At 38.0% G+C, this 15,774-nt stretch overlaps 1 protein-coding gene across 1 annotated transcript in view; it reads left to right on the top strand.

Annotated features, from left to right (window-relative positions):
* Positions 1 to 15,774, top strand: part of ENOX2 (ecto-NOX disulfide-thiol exchanger 2) — a 341,467-nt gene that overhangs the window by 310,850 nt on the left and 14,843 nt on the right. Inside the window, 1 exon segment of the mRNA XM_079122719.1 lies at positions 15,483 to 15,664. Within this exon segment, the coding sequence (XP_078978845.1) occupies positions 15,483 to 15,664 (182 nt within the window).

A 15,774-nucleotide genomic window follows, 5' to 3' on the forward strand; every position in this document is an offset into this window, starting at 1 on the left:
ATTTGGCCTTTTCATGATATCCCATAGTTCTTGTAGATTCTGTTCATGATTTCTTACCATCTTTTCTGTTTGGTCAACTTTGTTTTCAAGATTAAATATTTTGTCCTCAATGTCTGAGGTTCTGTCTTCCAGGTGTTCTATCCTATTGGTTATGCTTTCTATGGAGTTTTTAACTTGGTTTATTGTTTCCTTCATTTAAGGATTTCTGTTTGGTTTTTTTTTTCAGTATCTCTAACTATTTATTGAAATGATCTCTTGCTTCCCGTATTTGCTCTTTTAACTATTTATTGGTGCGATCATTTAATGCCTGCATTTGCTCTTTCATCTCCTCCTTCAATGCCTGCATTTGCTCTTTCATCTCTTCTTTTGCTTCCCTGATTGTTTTAATTATGTACATTCTGAACTCCCTTTCTGACATTTCTTCTGCTGTGCTGTTATTGGGTTTTATTGATATAGTATCTCGCTTTGTTTGGGACATTTTCTTCCCTTGTTTTCTCATATTGGTCAGATGTCAGTTGGACTCTGAGATATTGCAGATTTCCTCTATTTGCTTATTGTGTCCCTGTAGATTTCCAGTGTATCACCTCCCAGCCTTCAGTAGCCTGAAGTCTTGGAGGAACTTGATGATACAGTACTTCTGAAGGAAGCTGCCCCTGGTCCTTTACTGGTTGCAGGCTTGGAGCTGTCTCTATGTCGAATCGCTCTCACTGGGGGCCTGCTTCAAGAAGCTGGCCATGTGGGAGGAGCCCACCGCCGTAGTGCCCAGGGCTGCCTGGGGGAGACTCTAGCTGCCTTGCCCTACTCTGATAAACCACGCGATTCTGGGCCTGCTGCCCAGGCCAAGCTTCACTGGGTGGGGAAGTCTCACCCCGTGGCTCTATTTTAGTCCAAGTCTCTCAATGCCTCCCCTTCTTGATTCCTGGGTTCTGGAGCAACTGGAGATGCAGTCACCCTCTAGTCCGCCATCTTGGATCGCCCCGTGGAAGGAACCTGCGGCCGGAGGAGGCAGGTTCGCCTTGAGAAGTCTCTGGCTGCCCTGCCCTGGTCCCAGAGGCTGCCTGTGGGTCAGAGCTCTCCACTGGCTTGGGGACTTGTGGCTGGCTCTGTGTAGAAAGGCTGTCACTGGGCAGTCTGCTCCGAGAAGCTAGCCTTGATAGGTGCTTCCCGCCGGAGGGAGCCGGGCTGCTTGGGGAAGTCCCTGGCTGCCCAGTCCTGGTCCCTGAAGCTACCTGCAGGCCGGAGCTCACTGAGGTGGCTCAGGGACTTGGAGCTGGTTCTTTGCAGAAAGGCTCTCACTGGGGGGTCTGCTCTGAGAAGCTGGAGAAGCTGGCGGTGTGGGAGGAGCCCACCACCGGAGTCCAGATTTTTAAATTTTGATACATCTTGATAATATCTCTTTTTCTGGGCTTTTTTTTTCCTGACAGTAATCAAAAAAGTGGACTAAGGGTATAGTAGTGTTTGCCCTGGCATACACAAGGCCCTGGGTTCAATTCCCCACATTACTATAAAAAGATGACAAAGAAACTACGAATATTTCCATTAATATAGTGTGTAAACAATAAAGATTTGTGGATCACAATTTTTTTTACATAGTCATAAGCCAGGAACATAGAAGGCACTCAATAAATGTTTGTTGATTTAATGAAAATTCTCTGATTAAATATTTCAAAATAGGTTTTATCATTTTGGACCTTGGAAAATGTGCTGAAACACATAAATAATTAAATTTAACCTTGATTTCCCCCATGTGTCTTCATTTCTTTATTAATAAACTTTATTTTTATAGCAGTTTTCAGTTCAGAGAAAAATTGAGTAGAAAGAGAGTTTACTATATAATCCTTATCCGTAAAACGGAAGTTTTTCCCTACTATCAACCTCTCCCATCGGAATGGTACATTTGTTTCAGTCACTTCATTGACACATCATTAGCATACAAAATCTGTACTTTACATTAGGATTCACTCTTGGCATTATACCTTTGCTGGTTTTAGTCAAATGTATAATAGGATGTATCCTACAAGCGTATATCATATAGAATACTTTCACTGTCCTAAAAATCCTCTGTGCTGTGTCTGTTCATCCTTCTCTTTCTCTTAACCATTAACAACCATTGGTCTTTTCTCTTATCTCCACAGTGTTGTCTTTTCCAGAACACCATATGGTTGGCATCATATGTAGCCTTTAAAGATTGGCAGCATTTATTTAATACTATGTATTTAAGTTTCCTTAATATCTTTTCATGGTTTGATGACTCATTTCTTTTTAGTACTGACTAATATCATGTTTTCTGGATGTACCACAATTTATCCATTCACTTACTGAAGGGCAACTTTGTTGCATCCAATTTGGGCAATCAATAAAGTTTCTATAAATATACATTTTCGGACTTTTATGTGGACATTTGTTTTCAGTTAATTTGTGTAAATGCTGGATTTGGCGTAAGAGCATGATTGCTGGATTTTATGATAAGAAATATATATGGTAAGAAATATATATATATATATGTATACACACACACACATATATATATATATGATTTTGTAAGAAACTACCAAACTGCTTACTAAAGTATATTTGATTTGATTAATTTGCTCTTCTTTATCTAATTTTCTAAGGTAGAAGTTCAGATAATTGATTTTTATATTTCTTCATTTCTAATACATGCCTTTAGTGCTAAAAATTTCCCTCTAAGCACCATTTTTGCTGCATTCCACAGATTTAGTAAGTTGTATTTTCATTTTCATTTACTTCCAAATTTTTTTTTCCCAAGTAGGCTGTTTAATGTTCAAATGTTTGGGGATTCTCCAACTATCTTTCTGTTATTGATGGCTGTCTTAATTCCATTGTGGTGTAAGTAGCATGATTTCCATTTTTAAAGAGATTTTAAGCTGTATTTTATGGCTTAGCATGTGGTCTCTCAGCAAAAATTCCATGTGAGAGCTAGAAAATATGTAATTTGCTGCTGTTGGATGCAGTAATCTATAGATGTCAATTATGTCTAGTTGATTGATGGCACTGTTGAGTTCAACTATGTAATTACTCATTTTATGCTTTCTGAAACTGTCCATTTCTAATAGTGGGATGTTAGTAGGTTAATCTATTTCTCCTTGAAATTGTATAAGTAGTTGCCTCACATATTTTGATGATCTGTTGCTAGCCTCTTACACATTAAGGATTGTTACATCTTCTTGGAGTACTGACACCTTTAACATTATATAAAGCCTCTCTTTATCTATTTTCTTCCTTGCTCTGAAGTCAGCTCTGCCTGAAATTAATATAGATATTCCCACCCTGTTTTAATTAGTATTAGAATGGTATATCTTTATCTAACTCTTCACTTTGAATCTACATATGGTCTTACATTCAAAGTTTTTTATGGATCATATACTTGGATCTTGTTTTCTGATCCACTCTGACAATCTTTATCTTTTATTTGGTGTATTTTTGTGACATTTAAAGTCACTACTGGTGTAGTTGGATAAATATCAACCATGCTGAAGGCTGTTTTCTTTTGGTTACCCATATTCTTTTTCTTACTTTGTCTTCACACTGTTTCTGTCTTTCTGGTTTTAATTGAAGCATGCTATATTATTCTGTTTTCTCCTTTTCTTTGCATATAAATTTTACTTCTTTTTACATAATTTTCAGTAGTTGCCCTAAAATTTTTCACTCTACATTTACAGGTAATTCAAGTCCACTTTCAAATAACCAACACCACTTCATGGATAGTACAAGTTCCTTACAATAACAAAATATTCCTAACATTTTACTCCAATCCTTTGTAGTATTGCTTTCATTTATTTCACATATACATAAGTATACTTAGTTGAAAACATTTTTTGCTACTGTTACTCTGAACAGTTACATGCTGAATCACTTGAGAATAAGAAAAATAAAAGTATTTATTTTACCTTCACTTACTCATTTTTTATGTTCTTCCTTTCTTTATGCAGATATAAATTTAGGACCTATATCATTTTTAACTTCTCTGGAGAACTTCCTTTAGTGTTTCTTTTTTTTATTAAAAATCATCAATTTACATAGGGCAATGTTGTTTGGTTCATTGTTATTTTTTACCCTTTCCCCCACCCCTCCCACTCCTCTTTTCCCTCTATACAGTCCTTCCTTCCTCCATTCTTACCACCCTCTTTATACCTAACCCTAAACCTAACCCTAACCCTAATGCTAACACCTCCTACACCCCATTATATGTCCTCATCCGCTTATCAGCGAGATCATTCGACCTTTGGTTTTTTGAGATTGGTTTATCTCACATAGCATGATATCCTCCAATTTCATCCATTTGCCTGCAAATGCCATAATTTTATCATTCTTCATGGCGGAGTAATATTCCATGTATATATATATATATACCACAGTTTCTTTATCCATTCATCAACTGAAGGGTATCTAGGTTGGTTCCACAATCTGGCTATGGTGAATTGAGCAGCTATGAACATTGATGTGGTGTATCTCTGTAGTATGCTGATTTTAAGTCCTTTGGGTATAGGCCAAGGAGTGGGATAGCTGGGTCAAATGGTGGTTCCATTCCAAGCTTTCTGAGGAATCTCCACACTGCTTTCCAGAGGGGCTGCACTAATTTGCAACCCCATCAGCAATGTATGAGTATACCTTTTTCCCCACTTCCTCGCCAACACCTACTGTTGCTTGTGTTCTTGATAATCGCCATTCTAATTGGGGTGAGATGAAATCTTAGGGTAGTTTTGATTTGCATTTTTCTTATTACTAGAGATGTTGAACATTTTTTCATATATCTGTTGATTGCTTGTACATCTTCTTCTGTGAAGTGTCTATTCATTTCCTTAGCCCATTTGTTGATTGGATTATTTGTATTCTTGGTGTAGAGTTTTTTGAGTTCTTTATAGATTCTGGAAATTAGTGCTCTATCTGAAGTATGAGTGGCAAATATATTCTCCCACTCTGTAGACTCTCTCTTCACATTACTGATAGTTTCCTGTGCTGAGAGAAAGCTTTTTAGTTTGAATCTATCCCAGTGGTTGATTCTTGCTTTTATTTCTTGTGTTATGGGAGTCCTGTTAAGGAAGTCTGATCCTAAGCCAAAAAGTTCAAGGTTTGCACCTACTTTTTCTTCTATAATCTGCAGGGTCTCTGGTCTGATTCTGAGGTCCTTGATCCATTTTGAGTTGAGTTTTGTGCAGGGTGAGAGATAGGGATTTAATTTCATTCTGTTGTATATGGTTTTCCAGTTTTCCCAGCACCATTTGTTGAAGAAGCTATCTTTTCTCCATTGAATATTTTTGGCACCTTTGTCTAGTATGAGAAAATTGTATTTATTTGGGTTTGTGTCCATGTCCTCTATTCTGTACCATTGATCTACCTTTCTATTTTGGTACCAATACCATGCCGTTTTTGTTACTCTTGCTTTGTAATAGAGTTGAAGATCTGGTATTGTGATACCCCCTGCTTCGCTCTTTCTACTGAGGGTTGCTTTAGCTATTCTGGGTTTCTTATTCTTCCAGATGAATTTCATGATTGCTTGCTCTATTTCTGTAAGGTACGTCATTGGGATTTTAATTGGAATTGCATTGAATCTGTATAGCACTTTTGGTAGTATGGCCATTTTGACAATATTAATTCTTCCTATCCAAGAACATGGAAGATCTTTCATCTTCTAAGGTTGTCTTTAATTTCTTGCTTTAGTGTTCTGTAGTTCTCATTGTAGAAGTCTTTCACCTCTTTTGTGAGATTGATTCCCAAGTATTTTATTTTTTTCGATGCTATTGTGAATGGGGCAGTTTTCCTAATTTCTCTTTCTGAAGATACATCACTTATGTATAAAAATGCTTTGGATTTATGAGCATTGATCTTGTAACCTGCTACTTTACTGAATTCACTTATGAGTTCTAAGAGTTTTCTGGTGGTATTTCCAGGTTCCTCTAAATATATAATCATGTCATCAGTGAACAGGAATAGTTTTAGTTCTTCTTTTCCAATTCGTATATCTTTAATTTCTTTGGTTTGTCTAATTGCTCTGGATAGAGTCTCAAGGAAAATGTTGAATAGAATTGGTGAAAGAGGGCATCCCTGCCTTGTTCCAGTTTTTAGGGGGAATGCTTTCAGTTTTTCACCATTTAGAATGATATTGGCAATGAGCTTAGCGTAGATGGCCTTTAAAATGTTAAGGAATGTTCCCACTACCCCGATTTTTTCTAGTGTTTTGAGCATGAAGGGATGCTGTATTTTATCGAATGCTTTTTCTGCATCTATTGAAATAATCATGTGATTCTTAACTTTTAGTCTGTTGATATGGTGAATGCCATTTATTGATTTCTGGATGTTGAACCAACCTTGCATCCCTGGGATAAAACCCACTTGATCGTGGTGCACTATCTTTTTAATATATTTTTGTATGCGATTTGCTAAAATTTTGTTGAGAATTTTTGCGTCAATGTTCATTAAGGTCTGAAATTTTCTTTCCTCGATGTGTCTCTGTCTGGTTTAGGTATCAGGGTGATATTGGCTTCATAGAATGAGTTTGGGAGGGTTCCCTCCTCTTCTATTTCATGGAATACTTTGAGGAGTATTGGAATGAGCTCTTCTTTAAAGGTTTTGTAGAACTCGGATGAGAACCCATCTGGTCCAGACTTTTCTTTGTTGGTAGGCTTTTGATGACCTCTTCTATTTCATTGCTTGAAATTGATTTATTTAAGTTGTGTATGTCCTCCTCGTTCAGTTTAGGTAATTCGTATGTCTCTAGACACTTGTTGATGTCTTCGAGGTTTTCTGTTTCGTTGGAGTATAGATCTTCAAAATAGCTTCTATTATGTTTTGTATTTCACTTGAGTCTGTTGTGATATTTCCTTGTTCATTCCGAATTTTAGTAATTTGAGTTTTCTCCCTCTTTCTCTTTGTTAGTGTGGCTAAGGGTTTATCAATTTTGTTTATTTTTTCAAGGAACCAACTATTTATTTTTTTAATTTTTCCGATTGTTTTCTTTTGTTTCAATTTTGTTGATTTTGGCTCTGATTTTAACTATTTCCTGTCTTCTACTACTTTTGGTGTTGATCTGTTCTTCTTTCTCTAGGGCTTTGAGCTGTAGTGTTAAGTCGTTTATTTGTTGATTTCTACTTGTTTTGTTTAATGTGCCCCATGAAATAAATTCTCCTCTAAGTACTGCTTTCATAGTGTCCCAGAGATTTTGATATGATGTGTCTCTGTTCTCGTTTACTTCTAAGAATATTTGTATTTCCCTCCTGATGTCTTCTGTTATCCATTCATCATATAATAGTGTATTATTTAATCTCCAAGTATTGGAGAAGTTTCTGTTTTTTATTCTGTCATTTATTTCTAATTTCAATCCATTATGATCTGATAGAGTACAAGGTAGTATCTCTATCTTCTTGTATTTGCTAACAGTAGCTTTGTGGCATAAAACATGGTCTATTTTTAGAGAAGGATCCATGTGCTGCTGACAACAAAGTGTATTCGTTCTTTGTTGGATGGTATATTCTATATAATTCGGTTAAGTCTAAATTGTTGATTGTGTTATTGAGATCTATGGTTTCTTTATTCCATTTTTGTTTGGACAGTCTATCCAGCGGTGAGAGAGGTGTGTTAAAATCACCTAGTATTATTGTGTTGTGGTCTATTTGATTTTTGGAATTGAGAAGGATTTGTTTGACATACATGGATGAGCCAATGTTCGGGGCATAGATATTAATGATTGTTATGTCTTGCTGATTTATGCTTCCCTTAAGCAGTATGTAATGTCCTTCTTTATCCCTTCTGACTAGTTTTGGCTTGAAGACCACATTATCTGAAATGAGGATGGATACTCCAGCTTTTTTGCTGTGTCCGTGTGCATTTTATGTTTTTTCCCATCCTTTCACCTTTAGTCTGTGGGTATCTCTTTCTATGAGATGAGTCTCTTGCAGGCAGCATATTGTTGGATTTTTCTTTTTAATCCAATCTGCCACTCTATGTCTTTTGATTGATGATTTCAGGCCATTAACATTCAGGGTTATTATTGTGATATGATTTGTATTCCCAGTCATTTGACTCATTTTTGTTTTTTGACATGATTTGGTTTCTCCTTTATTTGGCTATTCCTTTAGGCTAATTCCTCCCATTGCTGATTTGCATCGCTGTTTTTCATCTCTTCCTCATGGAATATTTGGCTGAGAATGTTCTGTAATGCCGGCTTTCTTTTTGTGAATTCCTTTAGCTTTTTTTTATCATGGAAGGATATTATTTCATTGTCAAATCTGAAATTAAGTTTTGCTGGGTATCAGATTCTTGGTTGGCATCCATTTTCTTTCAGGGCTTGGTAAATGTTGTTCCAGGCCCTTCTAGCTTTTAGGGTCTGGATTGAAAAATCTGCTGATATTCTTATTGGTTTCCTGCTGAATGTAATTTGATTCTTTTCTCTCACGGCCTTTAAAATTCTGTTTTTATTTTGTATGTTAGGTATTTCCATAACAATGTGCCTTGGTGTGCGTCTGTTGTAATTTTGTATATTTGGAGTCCTATAAACCTCTTGTACTTTGTTTTCCATTTCATTCTTCAGATTTGGGAAATTTTCTGATGTTATTTAATTGAATAGATTGTTCATTCCTTTGGTTTGTTTCTCTAAGCCTTCCTCAATCCCAATAATTCTTAAATTTGGCCTTTTCATGATATCCCATAATTCTTGTAGATTCTGTTCATGGTTTCTTACCATCTTCTCTGTTTGGTCAACTTTGTTTTCAAGATTAAATATTTTGTCCTCAATGTCTGAGGTTCTGTCTTCCAGGTGTTCTATCCTATTGGTTATGCTTTCTATAGAGTTTTTACCTTGGTTTATTGTTTCCTTCATTTCAAGAATTTCTGTTTGTTTTTTTTTTTTTTTCAGTATCTCTAACTCTTTATTGAAATGATCTTTTGCTTCCCATATTTGCCCTTTTAACTGTTGATTGGTGCGATCATTTAATGCCTGCATTTGCTCTTTCATCTCCTCGTTTGCTTCCCTGATTGTTTTAATTATGTACATTCTAAACTCACTTTCTGACATATCTTCTGCTATGCTATAATTGTGTTTTATTGATATAGTATCTACGTTTGTTTGGGACATTTTCTTCCCTTGTTTTCTCATATCGTACAGTGGGACTCTGAGATATTGCAGATTTCCTCTATTTGCTTATAGTGTCCCTGTAGATTTCCAGTGTATCACCTCCCAGCCTTCAGTAGCCTGAAGTCTTGGAGTAACTTGATAATGCAGTGCTTCCGAAGAAAGCTGTCCCTAGCCCGCTACTGGTTGCAGGCTTGGAGCTGTCTCTATGTCGAATGGCTCTCACTGGGTGCCTGCTCCGAGAAGCTAGCCGTGTGGTAGGAGCCCACCACTGGAGTGCGCAGGGCTGCCTGGGGAAGACTCTAGCTGCCCTGCCCTACTCTAATAAGCCTCCCGAATCCGGGCCTGCCACCCAGGCCAAGCTTCACCGGGTGGGGGAGACTCACCCCGTGGTTCTATTTTAGTCCGAGTCTCTCAATGCCTCCCCTTCTTGAATCCTGGGTTCTGGAGCAACTGGAGATGCAGTCACCCTCTATTCCGCCGTCTTGGATCACCCCGTGGAAAAAGCCTGTGGGCCAGAGGGGGACAGGGCCACCTGGAGAGGTCTCTGGCTGCCCTGCTCTCGTCCCAGAGTCTGCTTGCAGGTCGGAGGTCTCCGCTGGCTGGGGACTTGTGGCTGACTCTGTGTCGAAAGGCTCTCACTGGGCGGTCTGCTCCGAGAAGCTAGCCTTTAAAAGCACTTCCCGCCGGAGGGAGCCGGGCTGCTTGGGGAAGTCCCTGGCTACCCTGTTCTGGTTTCTGAAGCAGTGTGTGGGCGGGCCGGAGCTTGCTGCACGCTGGATCAGGGACTTGGAGCTGGTTGTGTATAGAAAGGCTCTCACTGGGGGGCCTGCTCCCAGAAGCTGGAGTATCTGGCCCTGTGGGAGGAGCCCACCACCAGAGTGAACAGAGCTGCCTGGGGAAGACTCTAGCTGCCCTGCCCTACTCTAATAAGCTGCCCAAATCCGGGCCTGCCGCCCGGGCCGGGCTTCACCGGGTGGGGGAGACTCACCCGGTGGTTCTGTTTCACTCCGTGTCTCTCAATGCCTCCCCTTCTTGAATCTTGGGATCTGGAGTGACTGGAGATGCAGTCTTGGATCGCCCTGTTGACAAAGCCTGCGGGCCGGAGCGGGGCCAGGGCCACCTGGAGAGGTCTCTGGCTGCCTTGCCCTGGTCCCAGAGGCTGCTTGCGGGCCGGAGGTCACCGCTGGCTTGGGGACTTGTGGCTGGCTCTGTGTAGAAAGGCTCTCACTGGGCGGTCTGCTCCGAGAAGCTAGCCTGGAAAGGCTCTCCCCGCCGGAGGGAGCCGGGCTGCTTGGGGAAGTCCCTGGCTGCCCTGTCCTGGTTTCTCCTTTAGTGTTTCTTACAAGGAATATTAATGGCAATAAATTCCTTTAGTTTTTGTGTTTCTGAGAAAATATTTCTCCTTATTTCACTTTTGAAGAATAATTTCACAAGACACAGAATTCTAATTTGATAGGTTTTCTCTTAATCATTAAATACTTCACTCCACTTTCCTTGTTTGCATAGTTTCTAAAAAGCCAGATCTAATATTTATATTTGCTCTTCTATAAGTAAGGTGCTGTTTTCCTCTGGCTTATTTCAAGATTTTTTTCTTTATTTTGATTTTCTGAAATCTAAGTGTGATATTTATAGGGGTGGTTTGGGGGGAATTTATCCTCCTTGGTGTTCTCTGAGCTTCCTTGATCATGTGACACTAATTTGAGAAAATTCTGTCATTATCGCTTCAAATATTGCTTCTTTCTTTCTTCTCCCCTTGTTTCCCCATCATACATGATTATAGCTGGTGTGATTTTCCCATGGTTCTTGGATATTCTGTTTTTTTTCCTTTAGTCTTTTTTTCCTCTCTGCTTTTGTTATGGTATAGCTATTTGTATCCCCCAAAATTCACATGCTGAAACTTAATCACCAGTGTTACAATATTGGGAAGTGGGACTTTGGGGAGATGCTGTGCATTCATGAATAGTATTAGTGCCCTTTGTAGAAGAGACTCCAGAGAGCTTCCCTTGCCCCTTTCTGATACGAGGATACAGCTAGAAGGCCAATCTATGAACCAGGAATTGGGCATTCAGGACACACTGAAACTACTGGTACTTTGATCTTGGACTTCCCAGCTTCCAGAATAGGAAGTAAATTTTTTTTAATCTACCTAGTTTATGATGTTTATATAACAGCCCAAATGAACAAAGACAAGTTTTCAGTCTTAGAAGTGTTTAATTATCATATCCTGAAGCTCAGAGATTCTTTCCTCAGCCATATTCAGTCTACTATTGACCTAACAAAGGCATCCTTCATTCCTATTACAGTTTTTGATCTCTAGTATTTTTAAAGATTCTTTCTTATAATTTCCATCTTTCTGCTTCTACTATTCATGTGTTTTTGCATGCTATCTACTTTTTCCAATAAAGCCCTTTATATATTAATCATAGGGTTTTTTCCTCATTTTTCTTTATTGGTACATTATAGTTGTACATAATAGTGAAATTTGTTATACTATATCCATACATGAAAAAAAATATTACAGTATAGTTTGACCAATATCTCTCCTCAGCACCTCCTCCCTCCCTCTCCATTTCCCATATTCTATCCCCTTTCTTCTACTGATCCCCTTAACCATAGAGGTTTTTTTTTTATTAAGTTGCCAGACTGATAACTCCAGCTCCCTTTGCTATATCTGAGTCTGTACTGATATTTCTCTGTAACCTCAAACATATTTCTGCCATTTAGTATGTTAGAATCCAGACGTGATATTTTGAGTATAAGGAGCTCCAGCAAATAGGCCTTCATTTGTGTTAGGAGGAGGAGAAACGTTCTCCAGTTCTATGATTAAGCCTCCATCTTTTGGTGAGTCTGTGTCCCCAGACTGTGGACTTCATCAGTGTTTCTCAGTTTTATTTCCCTGATCTGTAGGTGGGACAGGATGGCTGGAAGGGATTGGAGTTGAGTATTTCCCTTGCCCCAGGTATGTTAGACTCTTAAAATCCCAGCAGTTTAGGCCCTGGAAAAAATAGTTTTTCCTAAGAGCAAGTTGTGTAAATAAGAACAGAATGCTCTGGCATTTCAAATTTCAAAATGGTTCTTTTCCTTTCCCCTGCCAGAAGCATAAAGAGATTTTTCTCTGATGTTTGCTGTGAGAACTGGTAGCGCTCCTGGAGATAAAACTTACAAAAGAGTATCCCCAACCCTTTCAGAGTTTTTAACTCATACTGTCCACACTGAGTCGCCAATAATTTGTCAATTACAGTTTGTTTTTCTAAGTTGACACTGATTCCCATGGAGATTTCTGCTCATGAGTTTCTGGTTCTATAAGTCATGATTCAGTAGGACCGTCTGTCTGTATCTCCAATTTGGGAGGCAGCAGTTTGCCCTTTGACCTCACTCCCCTGAAGGATATAAGAAGAGGTATTGATTTTTCAGTTTGTTCAACTGTTTATTTCCTGTTAAGACAGAGTAGAAACTTTTAAGCTTCTCACATGCTAGACCAGAAACTGAAAATCTTATGTCTTACTTTATGCATTTACTTTTCTTCTGTAAGACTAGACAATGCTACAAAAACATCTTTCAGTAAAATTACTGTGTAGGCAGTTGTCAGTTTGAGGCAATTAGTCCTATACTTTCTTGTTATAAGACTCTTATAACTTGCTACATTTCAAATAAAAGTACCTGATCTTACTTGGAAATATATCTTAGTTATATTTGTGGGTGAAGAATATGAACTATGATGAGGACTCATGTGTTAGAATTCTTGTTCATTTACAAAAATTAGTCTGTATGGATTTTGTGTCCATCTCTTGTGATTGTGGCCAATTTAGACCTAAAGTTCCTCATCAAGAGGCTTTTTAAAAACTGTTTTTATTAGTACATTACAGTTATGTATAATATTGGGGTTCATTTTGACAAAATCCTAAAGGAATGGAATATAATTTTCTCTAATTTAGTCCTTATTTCTTATTTCACTCCCCTCATTCCTCCCCCATCCTGCCCTTTTTCCTTTATTCTACTGGTCTTCTTTTTATTCATTTATAGTTTTTTAAATTGTTTCTTTATAGGTATGCATAAAAGTGAAATCACTGTGTTATATTTGTACATGTATGTAGCATAATTTGGTCAATTTCATTCCATCATCCCTCTTTTTTCCCATCCCTCCTCTCTCACCCTCTATCTCCTTCCACTACTCCACTGATCTCCTTTCTGTTTTTACAAGATTCCTACCTTCCCTCTTTTTTTTTCCTTATTTTGGTCTAACTTCTTTCTACTTATGAGAGACAACATTTTACCCTTGACTTTCTATGTCTGGCTTGTCTCATTCAGCATGATAATCTTCAGTTCCATCCATTTTTTTTGTAAATGCCATGATTTTGTTCTTCTTTATAACTAGTAAAACTCCATGGTGTATATATACCACATTTTCTTTATCCAGTCATCTGTTGACAGGTAACCTGGGCTGGTTCCCTAAATTGGCTCTTGTGAATTATATTGCTATAAACACTGACATGCCTTTATCACTATAGTATGCTGATTTTAGTTCTTTAGGTTAAATACCAAGGAGTGGGAAAGCTAAATCATATAGTGGTTCCATTCCTAGTCTTTTGAGGAATCTCTACACTGCTTTTCAAAGTTGTTGTACTAATTTGCCTTTTATGCATATTAATTTATTTTTATTGATTCTTTTTAGTTATACATGATAATAGAATTCATTTTTGCATAATTATAAAAGCATGGAATATAATCTGTTCTACTTCAATTCCCGTCCTTCCCCTTCCCCTCCATTCCTCTCCCCAACTGTTCCCTTCCCTATACTCTACTGATCTTTCTTTAAAGTAGGTTTTCTTTAAAGTAGTCCTTCTTGATGTACGTAATGGTGAGATTCACTATGATATATTCATATATGTGCATAGGAGAGTTAGGTCAGATTCATTCCACTGTCTTTCCCTATCCCATCCCTCCTCCCTTCCTTTCATTCCTCTTTGTCTCCTCCTGTGATCTTTATTCTTTTTTTCCACCTGTCCTTATTTTGGGTTAGCTTCCATATATCAGAGAAAATATTCGAACTTCAATTTTTGGGGAATTGCTCATTTCATTTAGAATGATTGTCTATAGTTCCATCCATCTACCAGCAAATGTCATAAAATCATTCCTCTTTATGGTTGAGTAAAACTCCATTCTGTGTATATACCACATTTTCTTTACCCATTCTGATGAAGGGCACCTAGGTTGGCTCCATAGCTCAACTATTGTGAATTGTGCTGCTATAATAATTGATGTGGCTACATCACTGTAGTATGCTGACTTTAAATGCTTTGGATATATACTGAGAAGTAGGATAGCTGGGTCAAATGGTGGATCCACTCCTAGATTTTGAGGAATCTCCATTCTGCTTTCCAGAGTGTTGGACCTACTTGCAGTCCCACCAACAATGTATGAATGTATCCTTTCCCCCACATCCCCACCAACATTTATTGTTACTTGTATTATTTTTATTGGTTCTTTTTAGTTATACATGACAGTAGAATCCATTTTTACATAATTATACAAGCATGGGATATATCTTGTTCTATTTCAGATTCCTTCCCTTTCCTTCTCCTCACCCCCTGCTCCCTTCCCTCTATCGATCTTTCTGCCATTTACCCATAGTTTTTAAAATTAATTTCTTATTGATGTACTTGTATTCTTGATAATTGCCATTCTAACTGGAATATATGAAATCTCAGTGTCGTTTTGATTTTCATTTCTCTAATTGCTAGGGATGTTGAACATTTTTTTCATTTATTTGTTGACTGTTGGTATTTCTTCTGTAAAGTGTATTTTGAGTTCCTTTGCCCATTGGATTATTTGTGGGGTTTTTGGTGTTAAGTTTTTATGTTCTTTGTATATCCTATATATTAATGCCCAAACTGAGGGGCAGATGGCAAAGATTGTCTACCATTATTTAGGCTCTCTCTTCACACTCTTGATTGTTTCCTTTGCTGTGAGGAAGCTTTTTAACTTTTTAATTTTCCCATCCTATTTATTGATTTTTAATTTTACTTCTTGCACTTTAGGAGTCTCGTTAAGAAAATCGGTCCCTGAATCAACATGTTAGAATGTTGTGTCTACATTTTCTTCTAGCCTGTGCAGCATTTCTAATCTAATTCCTAGGTCTTTGATCCACTTTGAGTCGACTTTTGTGCAGGGTGAGAGATGAGTTAAATTTCATTCTTCTACATGTGGATTTCAAGTTTTCCCAGCACCATTTGTTTATAAGGCTACCTTTTCTCCAACATATGTTTTTGGCACCTTTATCTAGTATAAGATAACTTATACATTTTAATTTAAAATATCAACCTTTTATAGTGTTCAAGTACACCCCAAAAGTAATCTGGACATGTTTTAACATTTTCCATTAATCATTTAGCCTTAGTATCACAGGCAGAGGCTCTGAAGGAAGAAAATGACAGCCTCCGTTGGCAGCTCGATGCCTATCGGAATGAGGTAGAACTGCTCAAGCAAGAACAAGGCAAAGCCCACAGAGAAGATGATCCAAACAAGGAGCAACAACTGAAACTCTTGCAACAAGCCCTACAAGGAATGCAACAGGTACAGTCATATTTGTTTTGTGCACTTTTTGAAACAATACCATTAACTCCTTGCTTGTAAAAGGGCCCCTTGCAAGTAAATAGGATATCAAACCTCTTACTCCTGTTGAT

This window comes from Sciurus vulgaris, assembly GCF_902686455.1.
Source record: "Sciurus vulgaris genome assembly, chromosome: X".
NCBI classification, from domain to species: domain Eukaryota; kingdom Metazoa; phylum Chordata; class Mammalia; order Rodentia; family Sciuridae; genus Sciurus; species Sciurus vulgaris.